General features: G+C 44.1%; 1 protein-coding gene across 3 annotated transcripts; it reads left to right on the top strand.

Annotated features, from left to right (window-relative positions):
* The first annotated feature begins 320 nt into the window (after window positions 1–320).
* On the top strand, window positions 321–13,157 carry LOC147313771 (sorting nexin-9-like). 3 transcript variants are annotated; one of them, XM_086263568.1, is made up of 17 exons: window positions 321–443; window positions 3,814–3,900; window positions 3,977–4,051; window positions 6,551–6,662; window positions 6,746–6,902; window positions 7,336–7,420; window positions 7,500–7,625; window positions 7,833–7,950; window positions 8,026–8,156; window positions 8,925–9,028; window positions 9,333–9,436; window positions 9,531–9,608; window positions 10,489–10,565; window positions 10,677–10,766; window positions 11,017–11,131; window positions 12,626–12,717; window positions 12,808–13,156. In XM_086263568.1, exons 1-17 carry the CDS (start codon window positions 432–434, stop codon window positions 12,853–12,855), a joined length of 1,611 nt encoding a protein of 536 aa, XP_086119694.1. In that variant the 5' UTR covers window positions 321–431; the 3' UTR covers window positions 12,856–13,156. The 3 variants fall into 3 exon arrangements, with proteins under 3 accessions (XP_086119694.1, XP_086119693.1, XP_086119695.1); XM_086263567.1 differs by lacking the exon at window positions 321–443 and having other exon boundaries at window positions 665–3,900; window positions 12,808–13,157; XM_086263569.1 differs by lacking the exon at window positions 321–443 and having other exon boundaries at window positions 665–3,900; window positions 6,758–6,902; window positions 12,808–13,152.
* Window positions 13,158–25,259: the final 12,102 nt, after the last annotated feature.

Genomic DNA, 25,259 nt, shown 5'->3' with positions numbered 1-25,259 from the left:
TCAACTGCAGTATTTTTACAGCGTGTAACTGGAGAGTTTTCAGGAGACGCCCAGTGGAATAGCCCTTCCGCGTATGACGTCATATGTGGTCAAGGTTTCAGAGCACAAAAATAAACTAACGGAAGCGGACTTTCAAAATAAAAATTAATAAAACTAAGTGAATCTGTGTGATTTATTTAACGCATTCCTGTATTTTATTATATGAATTCAACTTGCCTGTGTTCACAGCTTCTTTAGACGTCACTAAAGTGTCGTCACTAAAGGTGTCGTTTTATAGGTTTGTTTGCCCTAGAGCTACTGCGGTGCTTTAATTGTGAAGCGCCACAGCGGAAGTGCCGTCCTCGCGCTCCCTACCTTGACGCAGCGGGGCTCAGGTCGGTCCGCGAGCTGACGGCAAGAACCGGGATCGAACCTACTCCTGTGACGTCACCATGGCTGCTCAGGTAAGACCATCGCCTGCACGCGTACCTATCTGCGGTGACCTCTGACCCCGCGGCTGGCTCCAATCAGCGCGCTGAACCGAACCAGATTCGGGGAGCAACAGAACGGCGGGGACACACCTGAGACACGGCAGGTGTCAGCAGACAGGTGCAGCGAGCGGCACGAGGAGAGGAGGGGGACACAGGGGAGACACGGGGGAGACAAGGGGGGAGGGAAGAGCGGCAGGCACGGCTTGTACAGCCGTGGGGAGAACTGCCAACATCCAGTTGGGAAAATAGGAACGCACAGGCTGTTGCTGCGCATGTGCGGGAACACCAGCCCACGTTTAAAAGTTGTCGGAGAAGCTCAGAGGAGGGTCAAAAGTCACAGACCTGCTGCTGAGGAGAGATCGATGAGAGTTATTGATCCCTGCGATGATCAGTGAGGTCTGCAGGCGATATATCAGAAACTTTAGATTGTGAGGATGCACTCAGAGATTGTCAGTGTGAGGAGGTCTCCTGTTTCCCACAGCACAGTCCTCTGACACCAGTGGCGGTCCTAGCCTGTTTGGCGCCCCGGGCGAACACTCCCTCTGGCGCCCCCCCACATACACAAAAAACATATTAAGGATTATACATTACGATAAAACTGTTGTCGAAACATACTGAATTTTGCCAGAGAAACACACATATGAAGAGAGAGAGAGAGTATGCATTGTATGCAAACGGCTACCAAACAGTCATCATAATTCGTCATACAATGAGAACAGGACAAATCAACAATTGACAATTAATATTAAAACCTGTAACATAATGTACTGTTTGGAGTTTAGTATTTTTACCATTTCTTCTTTGAGCAACTGTAATCCACATAATTTCCTTAGGGATTAATAAAGTATTCTGATTCTGATTGTTTCAGGATGACCTGCCATTATCCAATCACACATCTGCTTACCTGCATCTGTTGCTCGTTTCTCCTCCTCTTCTTTTTTATTTTTTCTAAACTGAGCTCCTGATGGCTTTGAACTTTTCTTGTCCACCTTACATTGGTTTTAATTTTGCACTCCGGTATGAACACAAATCCCCCATATCGAGGATCACCACAACATGATCTAACAGACCTACACCTTAGTTCACAGATTCACTTTGTCTAAGGTTTATTTCTGAGATTTCGCACAATCCAGGATTCAAATCATGAATACATAATTTACAACATTATGAATGAAATGTGCTCTATTTGGAAGTAGCAGGTCTTCCTCCCCTTTCGACGGGTTGTGTGTGAGACTTTAAATCATCAAACTGTAAATTATAAATTTTAAATTGTTATTGATCCCTTTACCCCGAGTCCTAAAGTGTATATTTATTGTCTTACTCTTCTTATATTTATTGTTTGTTTACTTGCACTGCTGTAACTGGAGCCTCGTCGTCTCGTCTCTCTATATACTGGACTGTATGTAGCGGAGATGACAATAAAGTTTACTTTGACTTCAGCAGCGAGCAGGTGCACCGAGGGCTCGCGCTCACTTTTCGCGTATAGAATTTTGAAAAAACATCGGTGCAAATTATAAGTCTGTATCATGATGTCTGGTGTTTTCGTGTTTGTTGTTTTGTTTTTATTTTGTTTTATTGCGAGTTGGTTATTAGATGCTGCTCCAGCCAGCCAGTGAATCCCCCGCTGCGTCGCGCCGCCCTCTCCTCTCTGCGCCGCAAGCAGCAGGCGCACCTCGCTAACGGAGGGCGCCCTTACTCCCAGCAAATGGGCGATAGAAAACCGATCGGTCCCTGTACCATTCCCAATATGCGCTGGCTGATGTCGGGGCAGCACGAGTACGAGCAATTTTTTTATTTTTTATTTTTTGCTGATGCCCGTGATGCCGTCCCGGGCAACCGCCCGTGTCGCCCGTATCTAAAACCGCTACTGTCTGACAGTCAGAGAACTCATCGCTTATTGATTTATTTAAAATAACGCTGGCATGCCTGGGTGTGAGATATCAGCTGTGCTGCAGACGGAGAGCTGAAGCTCATAAAGACCTCAGATTGTTTTTAAACTTGACTCTAAGCGCTTCATGATATGAATGTACCTGCCCATCACCCAAACACCTGGATGTTGTCCACGCTTCAGGTTTATTACTGGCTGTGGAAATCACGTGGCTCACTGTTCTCTGCGTGTTGCTGCGGATGTTCCCATTGGCTGGTACTTGTCTATGAAGCCCTGCTTGGCCTGCTTTCCTCTTACCTTCGTGTTTATATGTGTAACAACCAACACGGCCTTCGCATTCACAGCATCATCCAAATGATCGCCCTGGGAATCGGACAAAATCAGGATTTCAAATGTGCTGCTGGTGTTTCCAGGAATAATCAAATTGACACATCTGTACTTGTTTGTACTTGATGTCTCGTTACCTGTTGTGTCTGTTGCACCTTTGCTGGTGTGGTGGGAATGAGAGCCTGGATGAATAAATCAATCAGACATCTCATGTTTACTCTGATGGTTTCACTGAAGGACGGCGTCCTGATCGGGGATCAGTGATGCGAGGGATGAAACCATGGTAACAGTTTAACAATGAGGGAGACGTGGTGACAGGTCTGCAGCCTCCACCATCACGCTTGGGGCAGAGACTGAGCTGTGGGCGTGGGTGGTGCTGCAGGAAGTGATGGTGTGTTGGAGTGAAACAGACCTGAGGGTGATGGGGACCGTCGTTGTCCTCAGGTGGGGGCGTGGCAATGGAAAACTCACATGATCATTTCTACTGTAAGTAGAAAGAAGTTGTAATATAACAATCACAATTACTCTAATCAGTGAGAGAGTTTGTGACAGTCTCCACAGAGTAAACTTTTATATGACTGACTTGCAACGACGTAGCGCTCCTGCATCAGCGTTAGTCCTGAACTCAAATATAACTTCAAATTATTTTGTGACTGTTCGGCTCTGCAGACGTGTTTGTCAATGCGACAAGCAGAAATCATATTTGTGTTCATGAATAAACGTGTGGAGGCAGGAGACGACGTTTCATCGCTGCACATGGAAATGTCTCTGTGTGAGCTTCTCTGGAAAGAAAAACCCAGAAAGCCTGGAAGTTCCTGATATGTGGATGTCAGGAAGTACTGTGGTCCAACAGGAAGTCAGGTTCGAGAGTTTGTAGTTTCACTGACATCCAGACGTTTCCTCTGAGCCCAAACCAGAGCTGGTTCCTCTGACTGCCCCTAAACTTTAGTTTGTACCAGTCTGAGCTCTGTGCGTGTGTGTGCGTGTGTGTGCGCGCACGCGTGCGTGTGTTTGTGTGTGTGTGTGTGTGTGTGTGCATGCTTGTGTGCATGCTTGTGTGCATGTGTGTTTGTGCGTGTGTGTTTGTGTGTGTGTGCGTGTGTGTGCATGTGTGTGTGCGCTCTCCAGGCTCTGGTTCTGTACGACTTCACAGCGGAGCCAGGAAACAACGAGCTGTCGGTGAGAGAGGGGGAGACCATCACTGTGACAGACCAGGTAAACACAGGTGTTTACACTGCACACACTGCAAAGGAAACACGGCTCCACCCCCTCACGTGTCCCTGTTCTTCAGACTGTGGGTGGAGGCTGGATCCAGGCCCAGAACTCCAGCGGACAAACCGGCCTTGTACCTGAGGGATATTTACAGGTGAGCGCTGTGACATTATTTCATGTCGTGTCAACACAAAGAGGCACAGATCAGCGAATTTCACCTTCATCAGTGTCACACACTCTGTCCAACACTTACCTTTGAGTTTAGTTTTTATTATTATTTGACTGTTTGTTTGAATTCAGCTCAGTTTCAGTGAGATTCCAGAACAGAGGCCAGAAAATCAGTATTTCAGTGAAAACAAGCAGCTGACTCACAGGCTGATAGACGTCCAAACATCAATAAATACGTCCATCAGGGCTTCATTGGGCAAACTGCAATCATTTATTTTACCAAACCGACAGAGACTAAAACCGAGGATATTTCATCTTTATTTGATTTCAAGTTCACAAAGGCACAAACACTTCACAGAGATACTGAAAATCACAGCACAGAGTGATAAACCCACCATGGAGACCACTGGACCACACAGTGTAACCTCTGCAGCGCTCTAGAATAACTTTTTGCCACGGTTGCACTGGTGTGCCTGACTTTTTTTCTTAGGCGCACCAGCACAAAAGTTAGGCGCACCCAAATTTTTCAACCGCATCACTTAACACCGCAGTTTTACATGTGCACTTTTTTGGGGGCGGAAATTGCTGTCCATACAGACAATATTGATTTGTAAACGATTAACTAACAATCTTGTCAACACAAAGTTCTTTATTTGGAGCACAGTTCTACCAGAAAGATAAGTTAGTGCTTGTTAGAAAAAGTGCTTGTGCTTGAAGTGCTTCGGCACTCTTTGGTAATATTGTAGGCAATGTTAAACCTAATCATCACATCGGCTCCTCTGACGACCTGTTTGCTGCTGCCTGCTGCTGAAAGGCAGTGGGGAGAGGGGACACTTGGGCAGTGCATTTATTGCAGCATATAATGTGTTTTCTGGATACACTGTGTGCTTTTTCAGCGTTCAAAGATTGATGGCTCCATTTCAGAGCACTGGCTATGAATTTCAGACGGATCAGGCCTTAACAAAACATGTATCAATAGTTCTTTTCATCTTTTCTTATTCAATTCAATTCAGTTTTATTTATATAGCACCAAATCACAACAACAGTCGCCTCAAGGCGCTTTATATTGTACAGTAGATCGTACAATTATAGATACAGAGAAAAACCCAACAATCATATGAGCAGCACTTTGGCGACAGTGGGAAGGAAAAACTCCCTTTTAACAGGAAGAAACCTCCGGCAGAACAAGGCTCAGGGAGGGGCGGGGCCATCTGCTGCGACGAGTTGGGGTGAGAGAAGGAAGACAGGATAAAGACATGCTGTGGAAGAGAGACAGAGGTTAATAACAGATATGATTCAGTGCAGAGAGGTCTGTTAACACATAGTGAGCGAGAAAGGTGACTTGAAAGGAAAAACTCAGTGCATCATGGGAATCCCCGGCAGCCTACATCTATTGCAGCATAACTAAGGGAGGATCCAGGGTCACCTGGTCCAGCCCTAACTATATGCTTTAGCAAAGAGGAAAGTTTGAAGCCTAATCTTAAAAGTAGAGACAGTGTCTGTCTCCTGAATCCAAACTGGAAGCTGGTTCCACAGAAGAGGGGCCTGAAAACTGAAGGCTCTGCCTCCCATTCTACTTTTAAATACTCTAGGAACAACAAGTAGGCCTGCAGAGCGAGAGCGGAGCGCTCTAATAGGGTGATATGGTACTACAAGGTCATTAAGATAGTAAGAATCTGGTTAGATACCATATTTCTAAGATCAGTATTGAACAGCAGAAATTAAGCTTTCTTGTCCAAGGTCATTTAAGTTAAAAAAAAAAAAAAGAGTGGCCGACAGCGCTGTAAACAACGGTAGACTGGTGGGCAATAAGCGAATGAATAATGCAGAAAGGAGAGACTTTTAGATGGGAAACTGTACTTAAAGTACAGACAGAGAGAGAGAGCTGTGCATGAAGTGTGACTTTATCGTGGTGGAAGCAAAACAGCAAACGTAAGAGGGAATTAATGATGACATTTATCAAATGTGAAGCATAGTTTGGATCTTCTTTTGCTGCTGGTTCAGCGAATTTTGGTTAGAGAGAGACAAAACCTGCACCTCAGAATCTAGCTCAAAAAAGATGTAAACACAAAGCACGGACCCGCCGACACATCAGAGTCAGTGAGCTGTCGGCTTTCAGCTCCAGAATACATTTATATTTCAATCAGGATTTAATTAATCGATACCGCTTTATTCAAGCTACTCACCTCTCTGTCCGTCTGCACTTTCAAACCCCTGACTATCTCTGATTGGTTCAGACCACGATAGGGGCATAATGCGTGTCTGTTGTTGACCACACGGAGATCTTCAGAGTTGCCGAGGCTTTTTTTTGTTCGTACTCGAACAGTTGGTCAAACTGGTGTGACCCAAGATTTTTTTTAGTCGCACAATTGAAAAATTTGGTTGCATTTGCGACCATATTGGTAGCACCCTGCTCTGATGGCTACAGTAAAGTCTGTATCGTCTGCAGGAACATCTGTTTGTTAAAGATGTTGTCATGTTTCAGATCAGAAACACTGGTGGTGTTGGAGGAGGCGGCGACCTGAGCTCGGGGGGCGGGGCTTTTGTCAGTCACACACAGGGATGGGACAGTCGAGGATACAATCCCACACAGCACGGTAACATACGCTTGTTTCAGCTCATTTTCAAGTATAGTGTGTTACTGTGAGGAAAAAGGTTTTACATCAGGAATGTCGAGCAGTGTCCCTATCAGCTGTTCAGGATGATGACGGCGAGTGGGACGACGAATGGGATGACCAGTCGGTGAGCAGTTACCATGACAACAACCAACCGGAAGGGGAGGCCGGAGCCTCAGGACGAAGCGCCCATGGACCCAGTGTTAAGATCTCCCTCAATAAGTACATATGTTTCTGAAATATGCAAATATAACAGACGACTCACAGTAGAGCTAAAAGTAGAGTCCAGTAGATGTCGGTCCATAGAGCAAAGTAAACACTGGTAGGAGTCATTAGATGTCAGTCACAGTGGTTAGCAGTTGGTAGATTCCTGTAGAAGACAGTAGAGCTTACTAAACATCAGTTGAGTTCAGTAGATGTCAGTAGATGTCAGTAGTGATGGTAAACCCTAGTAGATTTCAGTGGAAGGGAGTGAATGTTGGTAGTTGTTAGATATTATTAAAAATTAATGGAAGCAGATGTCAGTGGAAGTTGGCAGAATTTGGTAGATGTCAGTAGAAATCAGTAGAAATGAGTAGATGTCAGTATAATTCGGTAGATGTCAGTAGAAATCAGTAGAAACGAGTAGAAGACAGTGATGCCTTCTTGTCTTTAGGTTCTCGTTCTCCAAAGGTCCGAGTCCAGAAGTCTTTATGTTAGCCCGACCTCCGGCTGACAGCAGAGAGAGGCTTCCTGTCTACGTGAGTCCAACATTTTTCTCTTGGTTAATGATGTGTGGTGTTGATTGCTCTGATTGGCTCTTGGTCCTCGTCCGATCAGATGGGAGAAGTAGGTCCCGTCTGGCTGTACCCGACGTCTCCTCTGGACTGTGTGATTGCTGATCCAAAGAAAGAGTCCAAAATGTACGGACTGAAGAGCTTCATCGAGTACCAGATAACACCCAATGTGAGCTTAGTAGCACTTTTTTTTAAAACTTGCTTTTGGTTGATTTTTATTTTTAGGTTTTAGCTTCTGTGAAGCACTTTGTGATTTTTATCTTGAAAGGTGCTATATAAATAAAATTTTACTTACTTACTTTACTTACTCTGTAGTACTTAGTAGTACTTGCAGTATCACTGGGTATCAATCTCTGACTTCTCCCTCTTCCTCCAGACAACCAACAGCCCTGTCAATCATCGCTACAAGCACTTTGATTGGCTGTATGAGCGTCTGCTGGAGAAGTTTGGGTCCATACTGCCCATCCCCTCACTGCCTGACAAACAGGTGACAGGTGAGCCATCGCCATAGCTACCCTGTATGACCCAGCAAACACCTTTGACCTTACCAGTCTCACCCGTGCTTGTAGGCAGGTTTGATGATGACTTCATTAGGATGAGGATGGAGGGTCTGCAGGCCTGGATGACTCGGATGTGTCGGCACCCCATCGTCTCTCAGAGTGAAGTCTTTCAGCTCTTCCTCACCCACAGAGATGAGAAGGTAGGTGAAGCTCCACCTCCTGCTTTACATCTTTCAGGTACTCAATGATGGGTTTTAGTGTGCTCTGTAATGTCTGTCCTCTTACCATTGCTGGTATGGATTCCAAAATAAAAAATAAAAAAAATAAATAAAGTGTGCGTATGTATGTACATATATGTACTTGTGTGTGTAGATATATATGTATGTATATGTATGTGTGTTTGTTACTTGTAGTTATTACTACCTGTTACCTGTGGTAATGCAATTTATAATTTATATATTCTGTATTCAGTTATGAAGGCTCTAATTGTTGGTTGCGAGCTGCCGCTTAGATGCTTGTATGTGCCCGGAGCTGTTGATGGGTCTGTATGCAATGATGGGCGTAGCTGCGGGAAGTTTATTGTTTTTTTTGTTGATGAGTGAGTATAGGGGTGGGATTTAATAAGTTTTCTTCGTCCCACTCCTTTTTCAGGCAATTTTTGTTTTTTGTTTTGTGTATTTTATGTTCAATATAGGTATTTGTTGTGCCTGAAAATGAATAAATAAATGAATGAATGAATGAAAACCTGAGAACCTGCTGTCTAAGCCTCTGGGATGTACTTTTTGTTTACTCACAAACAAATGAAAGACTACAAACACAAACCAGAAGGCTTCAGGTACAGAACAGACCCCACCCATAGGTTATAAATGTTTGTATGGTCTTTTATGGAGATTATGTTTGAGCCAGTCAGGTGTGATGATATCTGATGCTGCTTGCTGATTGGCTAAGGCTGTTTGTTGTTGTTTCAGGAGTGGAAGGCGGGGAAGAGGAAGGCAGAGAAAGACGAGACGGTGGGTCCAATGATGTTCAGTTTGGTTGAACCTGAAGCTGCAGAGCTCGATGTCATCCAGGTGTAAGTCACTCAGTCTGCTTGTAAAGGCCTATACCCTGGGTTTGGTCTGTCAGGCTACCTCTGATTGGTTCGCTCATTAGGGTCGTCTAACTTGTGTCTGTCAAATGTCACATGACCAGTCATCAGGCGTCAATCCCTTTTTTAGCTGTAGCTCACTGGGAGTGCCACAGGGCGGTGTACTGGGCCCATTACTGTTCCTTATTATAAATGTACTTTCACTGTTCTTCCATCAAACAGCAGCTCAGTTTCACATGTTTTTACCTGTGGCTTTTTACCTTTGTGTGACCTCTGAGTGTGTGTGCAGTGAACAGAGGTGTGAACACTACAGCCGCTTTACAAAGTCCATGGATGACGGCATCAGAGAGCTGCTGAACGTCGGGCACGCACACTGGAAACGCTGCACCGGACGTCAGTGCATACATTTAAAGTTATTCCGTGTACATGTACACAGAATACTTACAGCTGTGATTGGGTGGTAATGTGTTCATCTGTTTTTAACCAGCGCTTCCTAAAGAGTATGAGCGCATCGGCCAAGCCTTCAGAAACCTGTCAACTGTATTCATCACCAGCAAATATCCAGGTGAGCGAGGGAGGAGTGTGGGGGTGGAGGAGGGAGGATGGAAGATAGAAGGATGGAAGGAGGGAGGAGGGTAGGATAGAAGGAGGGAGGAGGGTAGGATAGAAGGAGGGAGGATGGAAGGAGGGAGGAGGGTAGGATAGAAGGAGGGAGGATGGAAGGAGGCAGGAGGGGAGGATGGAAGGAGGATGAAAGGAGGGAGGGAGGAAGGAAGGAGGGAATGATGGAAGGAGGGAGGATAGAGGGATAGGAAGAAGAGTGGAAGGATGGAGGAAGCATGGAAGGAAGGAGGAAGGAACGAGTGAGGAAGGATGAAAGGAAGGAGGATGGAAGGATAGAAGTAGGTAGGAATGAAGGATTGACGGTGGAAGGACTGAGGAAGGATAGAAAGATAGAAACAGGGAGGATGGAAGTATAGAAGAAAGGAGGGAGGAAGAGAGGAAGGATGAAAGGAAGGAGGATGGAAGGATAGAAGTAGGTAGGAAAGAAGGAGGGAGGGTGGAAGGACTGAGGAAGGATGGAAAGATAGAAAGAGGGAGGATGGAAGTATAGAAGAAAGGAGGGAGGAAGAGAGGGAGGATGGAAGGAGGGTGGATGGAAGGAGGGAGGGTGGATGGAAGGAGGGAGGAAGGATGGAAAGATAATCACAATGCAGGGACTCCAGCAACACTTAAACAGGAACAACTTTATTGACTAACCAACGGTTTTGTTTACATTCTCGGAGGACTTGAAGCTCTCCCGCGGTGCATTCAGGGACTCTGAGCTCAGTGTGTTCTTTCTGAACCATTTTCCTTAAAGCTGGTTTCCATTGTGAAATACGTAAATATCCAGTAAACATCTATTATGTGGTATAAGTACAGACTTTTAAGTGTCTGCGATGCAGGCGAGGCGACGTTGACCGACGCTCTGACGGCTGCTGGAAAAACCTACGAGGAGATTGCTGAGGTCGTCGCCCAGCAGGTAAAAACACACACACCTATGTATAAATACACAGTATACTGTGTTTTCTCAGTCTTACAATAATATTTGTTTATTCTCTTACTGCATTCTTTGTTGTGTTGATGTTTCCAGCCTCAGAAGGACCTCCACTTCCTGTTGGAGACTAACAGCGAGTACAAAGGGTTGCTGGCATGTTTTCCAGACATCATCGCTGTACACAAGGTACAGCAGAACTACTGTGTGTAGTGACTATACTACACACAGTACTGCTACACATAACTGCAGGTGCACACAGAGAATGTCTGAAAACATGAGACAATAAAACAGACTGAAGCTGGAAACTGAGGCTTTTATTTTGGAGGTTTTTATTCAATCGCTGTCAGAGCAACATTAATTGGGGAATGGGAGGGGCTCCAGATGTGCTGAGGAGGGCGTGGTCTCACCTGTGTGTGTGTGTGTGTTTGTGTTTCAGGCTGCTGCAGATAAAGTGAAGGAAGGTGATCGTTTGGTTTCTGCAGGAAAAATGAACAACAGCGACAGGAAGTGCATGAACCAGCGGCTCAGCTGCATGAGCTACGCCCTGCAGGGTAACAGCACACACAGACACACACACACACACACACCACCCAAAAATCCCAGCAAACCCAAAGGTCAAAGTAATCTCTTTGATAAAGTTATCAGCCCCTGGTGAAATTTAAAGCTGTCATGCTTTTAGCAGAGCGATGGATTTTCTGCGCAGTGTTTCTGAACATGCTTGTTTTATTTAAAAAGCATAAATCTGTTTACAAACAATGACAGAATAATTTCAGAGAGACAAACATGACCACAGTCAGTTTGTCCTCCTGAAGAACTGAGCTTGTCATTGACTCACAGCTTGGACCTGCTGTGCAATGACCTGTGTTCACTCTGTAACACTCAAAGATGTTAAATTAAGACCAAACCAAGGAATTTCTCCAGTTTACAGTTGGTATAAACACATCTGTGAGGGTTTGATCTGAGAAAGCAGCGTCCCAAATCCAAAGACACTTTATAAATCACTTCAGACCTGAGGAGAAGAGTGAAAGTTATCACAGTGTCTCCAAGTGTGGACAACAGGAGTGAGGAGAAACTCAGAGAGAACCACGACGATCCTGCTGAGGAACATGCTGCAGGAGACCAGAATGGGCGTTACCACCACCCACTCAGAGCCCCAACTTTAATCTTTGGCCTGAGCCGAAGACCAAGATCCCCATCAGGACACATCACATCTGGAGGAGCTTCAGAAGAAGGAGAAGGGGCCGCGGTCACTCAGGAGACAGAGACACACAGCTGACCTTTAGCATCACAGGATCATTCAGGGACTTCATGCAACCCTTCAAAATAAAACTGTCTTGCTCTGTCTGACAGCAGAGTAGACGGTCACATGTACAAACCCTGTGAGGGTGTTTCCTGCTCAGCTCGTCTCGTCAGACACTCAGCTTTAGTCACCTGCTGCCTTTTCATGATGTCATCGCGTTACCTCATCACCGGCCATAGTTTCAGCTGTTTCTGTTTCACATGTAAAAAAAAAAAAAAAAAAAAAGGTAAATGTCATTTGTATAGTGCTTTATTCAGTCCCTAAGGACCCCAAAGCGCTTTACACTACATTCAGTCATCCACCTATCCACACACAGGTGATGGCAAGCTACATTGTAGCCACAGCCGCCCTGGGGCGCACTGACAGAGGCGAGGCTGCCGGACACAGGCGCTACCGGGCCCTCTGACCACCAGCAGTAGGCAAACATAGGGTTAGTATCTTGCCCAAGGATATTTGACATGCAGCCAGGAGGCAGCCTGGGATCGAACCACCGACCTTCTGATTAGTGGCTGACCTGCTGTGCCACCTGAGCTGCAGCCACCACCTACATACCACATGTGTATGAAGAGATGATAATGTTGGGTTCATGTCAATTCCACCAAAATAAAAATCCAAGAACGACTGATCTAAGAACTAAATAATAAAGTAAATAAAATGATACCACAATAGTATAAAGTTAATGTTTGTATGTGTAATAAATAAAAAAATGTCCAAGGGTAACTCGCCGCTGTCTGCTCTCCTCCAGCTGAGATGAACCATTTCCATAGCAACCGTATCTACGACTACAACCGAGTGATGCAGCTTTACCTGGAGCAGCAGGTCACCTTCTACCAGCAGGTGAGCGCCAGGCGGGAGGCGGGGTGGGCGGAGTCTGGTTGCGTGTTTAGGTTTGTGATGTCGTCTCCTATCTGCTCTCTGATTGGTCAGATCGCAGATAAGCTGAGAGAAGCTCTGAGCCAGTTCACCACGCTGTGAGGACGCCGCCGCCACCATGTGATGTCACATGTGACATCACAGCCTGAGTCACTGTTAACAAAATAAAAGCCTCATAATCTTTATAGTGTAAATGTTGATATGATAATGATTAATGATGAGTTTCCTTCTTTTTCTGCTTTATTTAAAAACTTTTTAACAGTTGATTTTACACGTTTAATAAAACTTTCTACGCCTCCACCTGGCTCTACCTCATCTTTATTGATATTATCAGTAGCAATTATTTTACTGTGACAGTGCAGAAAACTTGTTTAAATGTGTGCGGGATAAGCTGCTCAGTTTCCATCGAAACTGTAAAACAGGGAAGGTTTTTTTCAGCTGCAGATCTGTTCAGGCTGAACATCATGATTATTGACCCTGACTCAGGAAGCTGCAGGAACACTGGCTATATCTCAGTTCAGGGTCTGCAGCCTTAGAGTACGCAGCCTTAACAGTCCACAAGGGCCGCGTACTCAAAGACCGCTAAGGCCAGAAGTGCGAGGCTTGTAAAATTGGAAGTTATTTATATTTCCTATCACCTTATACCTTCACTCAAAGACCAGTATCTGTGACAGTGTATATATAGATGTATTATATATGAGAGACAAATATTGTTCTTTTAATATGTTGGCATTACTAAATTTGGCTCAATGCTTACATACATGTGTATGCCTCTGTCAGTGCGCCTCAGGGCAGCTGTGGCTACAATGTAGCTGCCATCGCCAGTGTGTGAATGTGTGTGTGAATGGGTGAATGACTGAATGTAGTGTGAAGCGCTTTGGGGTCCTTAGGGACTAGAAAAGCGCTATACAAATGCAGGCCATTTACCATTTTATGTGTAAAAAGAAAATGTACGAGCTGTGGTAACTGTGTCTGATAGAATGAAGAGTAGACTGATATATGAAATATTCCTTTATTGGGTGAGAAAATCAGACCATGTCATAACTGCTTTAAGTCATACAGAATAGACATCAGAGCCTTAAACAGGCTGACTTCTGCTTAAAGTTCCCAGAGGTACTTGATTCAGTCCACAGGATCAGACAACGACGTGAGTCCTCTTCTGTGCCATTGCCCAGTGCCATAATCTTGCAATTTACCATGAGACACTTTCGAGTCATCACCTGAAAGGCGTTGAAGGGATCTGACTACCTGAAGACAAGGAAGCTCCATTTCGAAGAAGATCTCTCTCCTGAGAACCGAGAGAGATGCAACCACTTATGGCCACAGGTGGAGAAAGCACATAAGGAGGGGGAAATTGTCTACTTCGTCGGAGCCCGTGCTTTCGTGAACAGAAAAGAAATTCACTGAAATCCCTTTCAGTCCTGTTTGCGGATGTGCCTCAAGGTCTCTTTTCCTTATTGTTCTAAAGACTTATAATAAGCTGTTGTTGCTAAAAACGTTTTTGAAGCACTTTTTTAGACAGAGTAGTTCTGTTCTCTCTGAAGCTTACACACTCTTCTCAGGGTAAAAAGTTAATTTACTTTTCAAAGTTTCATCTCTATCCTTTAATTCTTTAAATGCTCGAGGACTAAGGGACAATACCAAAAGGAAGGCTCTGTTTTTATATGCTAAACGTTTGAATACTGACTTTTGTCTCATACAAGTATCCCATTCTGAACCTAAGGACGCTAACTTCTGGAAATCCCAATGGGGTGAAGATTTATGGATGTCTCATGGCACCAACCATCCAGCGGGAACTGATTCTGAAACATAAGTTTAAGGAAAAAATATATCTTCAGAAACTGATCCGAAAGAGGACATTTTATTTTGCTGATGATCAGACCCTTTTACTGGGAAACATTTATGGCTACAATAACAAACAGGAGAATACTGACCTAATACTTATAGTAAATGAAAAGAAATCAGTCTTTAATGAGTAAATTTGCTAATCTAAAGATTATATTAGGAGGGGACTGGAATCATTCACTCAATACCATGATAGGTAGATGGCCGAGTAAAAGTCAGGAAAGTAGCAATTATATGATGGATTTTATAAAGGAAAGAGACCTAATTGATAACTGGAGACTTAAAACTCCAACAATTAAGGAATTTTCATGAAAAAATAGATCAAGTTTCTTACAGTCTCGTATTGATTATTGGTTAATTTCTGATCCTTTATCCAAATATGTTTCTATATTAAAAATGTTGCCAACACCCTTAACAGATCATAAAACTACCGTCTAAAAGAGTGAATTCATATTGAGAGTTAAATAATTCTCTTATACTGAATGATTCTTTGGTAAAGGAAATTAAAACAAAAATAGATGAGTATTGGAAAAGGCATGTGTTGAAAATGCTTTTAGTAAAAATTGGGAGTTCATGAAATTTGAATTGACATCTCTCTTAATGAGAAGAGGAGCTGAAATAGTTAAAAATAGAAAAAAAGAAGAGTTGGAAATAACTTCTGAAATTATGGCTTTGTCAAGATCACCTGATAATTTATCTGAAGATAACAGGAACAGACTTCAAATTTTACATTAAATTAGAAAATATATATATTTAAAAGGCAAAAGGTACCTTTGTGAGAAGGAAATGGGTCTAAGAGGGAGAACAAAAACTCCAGCTATTTTTTCAAATTAGAAAAACATCACAACACACTTGGCACCATGACTAAACTGTGTTCAGATGGGTCATCACACAAGACCCTCAAGTGATTACCAAGACTTGTGAACTTTTTTATAAAACTTTAAATAAATCAATTTTTTCTACAGAAGTCATGAACATTTTTTATGATTCCTTAGGTAATATTAAAACAATTATTGACAATAATAAAACTATGTCTGATGCCCTCATCACAGCAACTTAATAAGAGTCCAGGGAATGACGGGTGGACTTGTGAATTTTACAAATTATTTTTAAAGGACTTCTCACGCTTTTACATAAAGTATATATTGAAAGCATTGCTAATGAAAAAGTCCCTCCTTCCTTGATTCAGGGACTAATTACTTTGATTTCCAAGCCTCAAAAAGACGTCCTTTTGATAGAAATTTGGACCTATTTCACTGCTCAATAATGATCATAAAATAATTGCTATGTCTGGCTAAAAAATTAAAATGTGCACTTAATGATATTATTGATGAAACACATTCTGGTTTTATGACTGGGCAGACACATAACAAACAACATAATAATTAATATTTTTGGTCATTCAGGTTTAATCACAGATAATAGTTTCATTCTTTTTTTGGATTTTTATAAAGTTTTCAACTCCATTGAACATGAATTCATGTTCAGCGCACTTGATATTTTTGGTTTTGGAAATATGTTTAAAAAATCCATTCAAACTTTATATGCAGATGCAAAAAGCTCAATCAAACTCCTGTATGGTACAACGAAGAGATTTGATATCAACCGTGGGATCCGTCAAGGTTGTCCGATTTCGGCATATCTTTTCCTTCTTCCTATGCAGACTTTCTATTCATTTTAAAAACAGCAGTGTAATGTTGCTGGCAGAACTTTATCTATTACTCAACTAGCGGATGACACAATACTTTTTTAAAAGGATAAATCTCAAATTGGTGAAGCTCTCAAAGTCATCAAAAATTTCTCAATAGCCTCTGGTCTCCAACGCAACATTCCAAAATGTGATCTTTTCACAGTTAAATGCTGCACAGATACTATTATATCAGGTGTTCCTGTTAAAGATAAGGCTAAATATCTTGGTATTATCATTCAAAAAGACCAAGATGCTAGATTATCTGAACATTTAGTCCCTCATAACTTCAATATAACAAAGATTTAATCTTTGGCTTCAAAGGGATTTATCCATCAGTGGAAGATCCTTGGTAGCCAAAGTTGAAGGCCTTTCCAGACTTTCCCTTTCCCTGATGTTAAATATGGACTTTTTTTTAAGGTACCTGGTTTGTTTTCTCCCTGTAAACACACAGGACTGATCACACCTGTGGTTCAGGTAAATACCTGAGTGATGACATGTTTCTGAGTCTCAGGTGAGTGTGAGGGAGCTCTGCTGCCCTCTAGTGACTGTTCACCGGGAACACATGGGCGGTGATTTATTTAAACTTTATTTAAAAAGTGAGTGCCAGCAGACACTGATAAACATAGTTGTTAACAGGATGTCTCATCAATATCAACATGAATCGTCATTGTTGTGTCCTTGAAGATAAAACAGGAAACCCACAGTTGGATCTCTGTGACCCAGACTTATGTATGTTGATCTTTCTGGTTGTCGTGACTGTATTTCTTCTACGTTTAGTGTTTGTATTTTCTGCTTTTAGGTTTGTTATGTAATCTTTAGGTTTATGTCATCATGTCTGCCATCTTTACTGCCTCCTGTGTTTCTCGTGTTTGATGTTCCCTCTCTGTCTCTCCTGACCAGACTTCATGAGGGTGGTCTGAGGGCCCGACATCCTCTAGTGCAGTGGTGTCAAAAGTAGTCCTTTTGCACCATGACAAGCTGTGACATGCATCAAATGACTGAACTGCCATTCAGCATGCAGGCAAGTTCTATAGCAGGTATGTCCAACTCCAGGTCCCAAGGGTCGGCATCCTGCAGGTTTTAGATGTGTCCTGTTCTTCCAACACAGCTGATTTAAAGGGCTAAATGACCATTTCAACATGTCTTGAAGTAATGAACTAATCACTTAGGTGGTCTATCTAAAACCTGCTGGACACCAGTCCTCGGGGCCTGGAGTTCCCACCCCTGTTCTACAGAGTCTTGCAAATGACCTACTAATTTTATTCAGGTGTGTTGCAGCAGGAACAGGTAAAAGTTTCGAGGGCTGGAGTTTGACCCCTGTGCTCACTGCCCGGCACCATGGAGCCTGACTGGCATTTGCCATAGAATACCAGAATTATTATAATTTTACTTTACTACAGTCTATTTTAACCTGGTGCTGTGATGCACTGAGGAATGTGAATCTTATGTGTGTGTGAACATAACCCGATTATTAAAGCTTTAGTGTTGTCTGTGCCTTCTGTTTTTCAATTCATTCTTCATGAATTAATCCGATCCTTGTAAAAAGAAAACATGAATATTCTGCTTTCTGCTCTGTATAGGGTTGCCAACTCCCTGAAAAATAAATAAGGGACACCTCGTGGCCAGGGCCGGGCGACCCAGTTGTCTTCACCCTTCCCAGTGTGGTGAATTTTCTAGCTCTTTTTTTGTGTGTGAAATTATTTTTTTAACCCTTTGACTTGAATTTGATTTAAGTAGATGTGTATTCTTTGTGATATGAACACATGTGAAACAAATGATCATTTAGCCATTTATTTTTAGCTCAAAATGACAACATTAACACATAAAACAGGTCTCTTTCTTAAACAGAAGCCTGTCATGCTTAACTTTTGAGAATATAAGTAAATCTTTCTTTAAAAGAACTCTGTCCTGCTTAACTTAAAATAATAGAAAACAATAGAAAGAAAAATATTCTTGTAACAGTGCACATTTAGTGCATTTAGTACAATTGGCTTCAGCTGAGGTATTATTTCAGCTTTTCTAAAGCTAATCAGCTGCTCCTGTTTGTAAACCCACTTGTTCCCATGATTACGCATCTTAACTCATCATCATTATTCATCTATGTATTACTTTTATGTATTAGTCATCTATTTGTTGTAATCATCTATCCTTGCAGTCGTTTATTACACAAAATAAATTATATTATCACACTTCTGGCCACATAGCGCTGATATTCACTGCACATGCCCATATTAACGTTTTCCAGCCAGGTGTTTTCCTTTTCCCATTCTTCCCTTTCTCTGAGCGAACAAACATTGCTGCTCTAACGCTGGGCTCACACTGTGCGGTTTTAGGCCCATTTTGAGCCGATTTTTGAGTGATCGGACCGATTTTGGCCTTCATCGTGTAGTATACGTGGGGTAACGAGAAGTGATTAACACCTCACGACCAGCTCCCGATCATCAATCGCTCGTGAGGTTCTCACCACAGCCGCTCACACTGCTCACGCGCAAACACGTAAACGCCGTGAAAAAGACGGAGCAGCACGGCTGTGCAGCGTGTGATCTGGACACAAGCGATGGAGGCACAACCTGTAGAACTTTGAAAAGCTCATCCGAGCCTTTTCGATGTGGCCTCACAAAATTATCACGACCACAACAACCGTGAAAATAGTTGGATTTACATCGCTGCTCAATCACAGCTGCCTGATGAGTGTTTTTCATTAGCAATTTAGCAAAGTTGATGGTGGTGGTGTGTCTGTGTGAGTGAGAGACAGAGAGAGCGAGCGACAGATTTTCTGTTATAACCTTCATTTTATGGACGCACAGTGTGAGCACTCAGGTCGCATCAGAGCATCGGGCGGTATAGTGTGAGACCTGCATCGTGACCTACCAACGTCTAACCCCTGCGAGTCAATCGTGCAGTTTGAGCAGGAGCTGAATGGCGCGACTGAAAAAATCGCACAGTGTTTGCCCAGCTTTAGGTGTACTGTCGTCCGAGACTTGCACCGCAGTGTCGGCGTTTGTTTCCCTGTTGGCCATGCTTCTTGTTGTGGTCATCTGTTGTCTTCCGGTATTTTCTCCGTAAGCGACCTTTCCTCGACCAATGAGATGAGCGGTAATCTGAATTGTCATACTCGAATTGTCATAAGTGTGCTGTCAGCTCATTGGTCACAAAGCAGGAGAGGGGCTGGGAATTATGTTTTCAAACAAAGCGTTAATTCCATAAACATTTATAGACTACTTTTGATTCTCACTGTATTACGGGACAAAGTGCGTCCCTTATTAGCTCAATACGGGACGTGTACTTTTGTTTCTAAATACGGGACGATTCCGTATTTTAAGGGACGGTTGGCAACCCTAGCTCTGTAGGTCCTCACCTCTGCTGACCAGGAACACCACAAGGCCTAAGATGTGATCTTCTGGACATGTGATCATGTTAATGTGGTTCAGGTCTTCACACACTGAGAACATCCTCTGTCTGATATACATGCTGGTATCACATGATTCATACCTGTGGACTGTAACATCGATGTTGTCTTTTACTACAATATACCAGACGTACCGGGCGATGGAAGCTCTGCTCTTATTTACTTGTTGCCATGGTGAATCCAGGTACCAGAGCTCCATTGAGGTGTAAATTCCAGTTTTCTTTATTCAGGTGGGTTGTTGTGATGTCTGCTAGCAGATGGAAAGTCTAGAACAGAGGAAGTTGCTCATTTTATTTCTACAGGACTGTTTAACTGCTGTGCGAAGCCTTGTGGACTGAACACAGTCATCTGGTTTGTTTTGTGTGCAGTGTGAACTTATTTCAGGTGTATTGTATGTTTGTATAGTCCATTCACTGCTGAACTGAAGTCTAGTTTCCTTTTTTTCTCTTGGACTTTAAAGGAAGGACGGATGAGCAGCATGAAGATCAGAGTTTTGACCTGCTGTGAGACGATCACTGAGGTTTTACTGCATCGTTCTTAACCTGCATCAGGTCAGAAAATGATGTGAGGGGAGATTGTCACATCTTGCAGGAGCTTTCCTCTCCTCAGGAGCTCTCTCTGCAGGAGGGGGAGATACAGGAGAGGTGGAGGAAGATCTCAGCCTGGGTGTTATGTAGTCTGGAAGATGAGTGGATGGTGGGGTGGGTGCAGTTTTCTCTGTGGTGGGGTTGGGTGGACTGTCCTGGGCTCTGTGGGGCCGGGAGGCGCTGCTGCACTGGGCCCCGGTCTGGATGGGCCTGGGCCCCCTTTCCCTGGCGGGTCGCGGAGTATGGGGGTGCCTACTGGGGTCAGCGGGGGAGCTGGCCCCAGGGAGGGGTCACTTGCCCCTCCCTTCCTTCCCTCCCCATCTCCAGCTGCCTCCCTCTTCCCGCTCCACCACAACCACCCACACATGCAGGACCTTGGAGTAGGGGTATGTCACCAGGGTGCAGAGGAGGCTACCCCCCCCCCCCTCCCCCTCTGTCCCCTTCTGGCTGCCTCTGCCTCAATTTTATCCCACAACTTAGACATTCACATTACTCACACTCTCATTACACATACATATAGGATCTTGGGGGTGGGCACGATACACGGAATCCAAAGTACCATCAGGGTGTACACCCCACCCCTGGCATCGTTGCCCACCTCTCAATTTTAAATACACGTAGACATTGAGGGCTAGCAGGAGGGACTATGCGCTTACCTGCTGCTCTCTGGCAGGTAGCTCCATGCCCTCCTGGGTTTTAAATGCACCTTAGAACACACATGCATCAACACTACAATGAGCAGGTGGAGGGAGGTTTGGAGTCTTCTCTCACCCCCGTTCTCTGCGACCTGCTGGAGCGGGGGGGCTAGGAGGAGGAGTTGGCCGTCCGACTGCGGTCTGGAGTATGGGGCCTCCCTGCTGCTGCGGAGTCGGGGCGGTCTGCCTCCCCCCACCGCAGGGAGAAGGGTAACACCACCTGGGTCTGGGTGCAGTTCCCCCCTCCAGGTGCAAGGGTACCTAGACCCGGTTTGTAGAGTACGCTTGGGGAGTGTGATCGTGTGTACAGTGTCTCTTTATGTCTGTCTCCACGTTGGTTGAGTGTGGAGTAAGTGCATATGAGAGCATGAGGGTGGGAATGGATGTTTGTATCTGTGTGTTCCTGTATGTCTGTGTCTATATGTCAGGTTGGGTGTCAGGCGCCACCTCTCTGGGGACATCTCAGGCCCTCCAAGGTTTGGAGGCCTATCTCCCCCTACCACCACTTCCCCTGCCAGTGGCGGACCCCCTCAGACATCGGTGCGTTGGTGGTTCTTTGTGTCCGGGGATGGGCGTCCAGGTACACAACGGCTCACTCCTTGGCGGCCGCTTATCGGGCCTGGAGCCTGGGGCTCGCTCGGGCCACTTCGGAGGTGGGGTGCCCCCGGCCTCTCGGCCTGGGGCTCGGTCACTCAGGCACAGCTGGCTGCCGGCGGAGCTCACGGGCGCGTCACTGCAACTCCCCCTGGCTTCTGCTCCGCGGCTGCTGAGTGAGCCCTCATCTGGGACTCTCCTCAGCTCTTTCTGGGACAGTGGCGCGGCTGCCCCTCTGTTGGTCTTCCTTGGTCTCTTGTGTTCTGGGGGCCTCTGGATGTCTGGAGTTTTGATCTCCTCCACACCTGCTTCATGCCCTGGAGGACGGGGCTGTGGCCCCCCCACACCCTCTAGCAGATCATTACATGAAGGAACCTTTTAAAAAAAACAAGCGCGTCCATGCTCACAGGTGTACACACGGGTGATCACACCCACAAACTACACCCTTTTTGGCTCCTACCTCAAAGCACACTGTGTTCTGTTGATCTTATGTGCTGCACAATAATGTTTAACATTTAGTATTTACTGTCATATTCCCATATATCATTGTGATGTTGTTTATTCTATTACTCTTGTTCTCTTCTGCTTGTTTTCTTTTTTCTTTCTCAGCAGGTGATCCAGGTGATTGATATATGCATTTTTTCTCTCTCTGCCAGTTCTGTTGGTTTTTGTCTTTTGCCCTTCTCCCCCGTCCCTCTTCTCAGCTGTTTCTCTTTCCCTCTTTCTTTCTCCCCTTCTTTCCCCCAGTCAAGTCTGTCCCGTATTCAGTAAGTGAAAATAAAATAAACAATAAAAGGTAAATCAAATGGACCATTACGGCAAGGCTGGGATGGTCAATTTGGTAAAGTAAATCCGTTGGGCATCTTTCTTTGCCTTTAGACAACAATTCTGATGGCAAAAGAGCCAAACGGGACAGGCAAGCAAAAAAAAAGAAAAAAAGAAAATAAAGTATCTGAATTTCAGGAGCCGGACCACGCCTCCGAACTTATCTATGTTCCAGCAAATCTACAAGATGTTCGTTCTCGTTTACGTGAACGTTATGTGTTTCTTTAAAGGCCTAAGATGTTTCTAAGTTACAAATCTTGCATAGATTATTATGCTATTTTAATATAAATAAAAACAAATAACTCAAATGTTTTTGTCTCCTAAAGAGATTTGTGCCTATGGTAATGAATACTCGAATCACACTGTTGTGAGATCCTGGTTCCAGATTCACTTTTGACTTCTAGAGCTAAGCATGGACAAGCATTAGTTTACATCAGTGAACTTACATCAATGCACTCAAAGCAGATCCCTGAGGTCATGTGATCAGGACCCGCTGGCTGTGCAAAATACAAGGCTGAGGATGAAAGGAGACTTTTTTCTGTCTTTATTTTAGCATTTCATTGTAAAGGACTGTAATATTATTCTTATCTTGAATAAAATTGTATTTACTTTATTTACAAAAAAAAAGAAAAAGAAAGAAAATGATGTGAGACCTGATTAAATTTAAAGCCGTGACAGTTTCTCCCGCTCATCATTATCCACTCATTTTTTCCCACGGGACATTAAATATGGACTTTTTTAAATGGACTCTGGTTTGTGTTTCAGCCCGTAAACACACAGGACTGATCACACCTGCGGTTCAGTTAAATATCTGAGTGATAATGTGTTTCTGAGGCTGTGTCCCAATCCAGCAACCGCACGCTTTGGAGTATGCATTTTGAGACCTATTATACACAGCGTCGCAACGACGGCTGTCCCAATCCGAAGTGTACTTCAAATGCATACTCCAAATGCGCCGTCGATTTCCCCAAATTTGAAGTGTGGGCCGGTGCACGCTTAGTGGTACCATATATCCCACAATTCATAGCGCGGCGGGGGGTGTGGATAATTTTGCCGAAAAATACGGCAGACGGCTGAAGCGGAGCGGCCGAAGAGTGAACTTTCAAAAGTAAGTACTGAATATTATGTCACTTATTTATGTCGGGAAAGTCATGTGACATTAGTGACGTTTGTACTAACTTGGTTTTAAAGCCTTTAAAATTTACGCCGTTCAATAGTCGACCTTAATCTCACAGAGACTCTGATGATTTCATGGATAATTAAAGTCAGTCATATATCCACAAACACAACAAGCTGAAAGTCAGTGATGCTGCTCGGTTTGCAGTCCTGAACATCACGGCACAAGCAGGATCCACTGCACTGTTAATGTGAGCTATGTTATATTGCTGCCTCTGTTTGGTGGTGTCGAGCCAAACGCACTTTAACGTGTGTTTGAACGAGCTGACGGTTCACTCGTTAAGCTGAAAGAAAGATGCTTTAACCACAGCAGTCACACATGTGTCCACTGCACCATCTGGAACTCTTCTTGTTTACACTCGTAATAACACAAACACTAAATCCTGCTTCTCTGTGCTGTTGTGTAGCAGTGTGTACACCTGAGACTGTCACCTGTCTGTCTGTCCTGCACTCTCTCTCTGTTTCTTTCTCTCTGATTGTGGAATAAAAGTATGAACATGTGTTTATAAGTTACACTTGTGTCTGAATCCTGCAGCTTATCACACATTTGATTTCCATGTGTGACGACTGCAAGTGTCCAGAGTGAGGACAGACTGAGGGACCCACTGCTGCACATCATCTGTGAGGCTTTGCAGCCCTGATGATCCACCAGGACAAACTCAGCAGTGTGTGAGGAAGAGGAGGAGGAAGAGCCAGCAGCAGCTGACAGATGGAGAGAATAGACAGACTGTTCCCTGTTTGTGAAGGACTGCTAGGAAAGTTTAACAAAACTGTCTGTGCTGAATCAGTCTTATTAGGTAATGTTCAAATAATGTTATCATCCCAGTGTTTTCAGTGTGGGAGAAAGTACTCAGGGCCTTCAGGTTACACACCATGAAAGGCAGAAACAAGTTTAATGTTCAGAAACCTAAAGTATGTATCAGCAGCAGAATGGAGCTAAAATAAATGTTGGTTTCAGTTCTATGAAGCTTTGAGTATTTTGGATCAGTAGCTGCTGTGTTTGTTGCATCATGTTGCTGTAATTGTTTATATGCTTTATATATTCTGAGCTAAGTTGATCTATAGTGTTACATCATATTCTGTAAGGATGTTATGTGTTTGTAGACTTTCTGCCCAGTTTGACCCATTTAGCAGAAGTCAGCTTGGTTCCACTTGCCTCTTACCCGTGATTGCGTCGCTATGGGATAGACAGCATCCTGACCAACTGTGTCACAGTCTGGTATGAGAACTGCTCTGTTGCTGACCGCAAGGCACTGCAGCGGGTGGTGAAAACTGCCTAACGCATCACAGGGACTCCACTTCCTGCAATTGAGGATGCCCACAAGAAGAGATGTCTACGCCGAGCACGCATCATTCTCAGAGACTCCTCTCATCCTGCCAATAAACTCTTCCAGCTCCTCCCCTCCAAAAGGTGCTACAGGACCTTTCAGGCTAAAACCAGCAGGTTTAGGAGGAGCTTCTTCCCCACAGCTGTCACCCTACTGAAGTCAGTCCCCGCTGAACCTTTCCACCCACACCCCCCTATCCCTCCCAATGACCATGATCATGATAGTGTAGTCTCTGTTACAGTGCATACATGGTTCACTGTTATAGTCCGTTCAGAGTACTATATTCATAGCACTCTGTAGATCTGTTTACCACACACCGGTACAGCTGTATATATGTAGCACATATGTATACTTGCT

Source organism: Aulonocara sp. 'chitande type north' Nkhata Bay, linkage group LG15, assembly GCF_057382095.1.
Source record: "Aulonocara sp. 'chitande type north' Nkhata Bay isolate Kocher_YH1m ecotype deep benthic linkage group LG15, A_spYH_male_GT1.1, whole genome shotgun sequence".
Lineage (NCBI taxonomy): Eukaryota > Metazoa > Chordata > Actinopteri > Cichliformes > Cichlidae > Aulonocara > Aulonocara sp. 'chitande type north' Nkhata Bay.
Note: the sequence above shows the minus strand (reverse complement) of the source record. Positions and strands in the feature narration are given on the sequence as shown.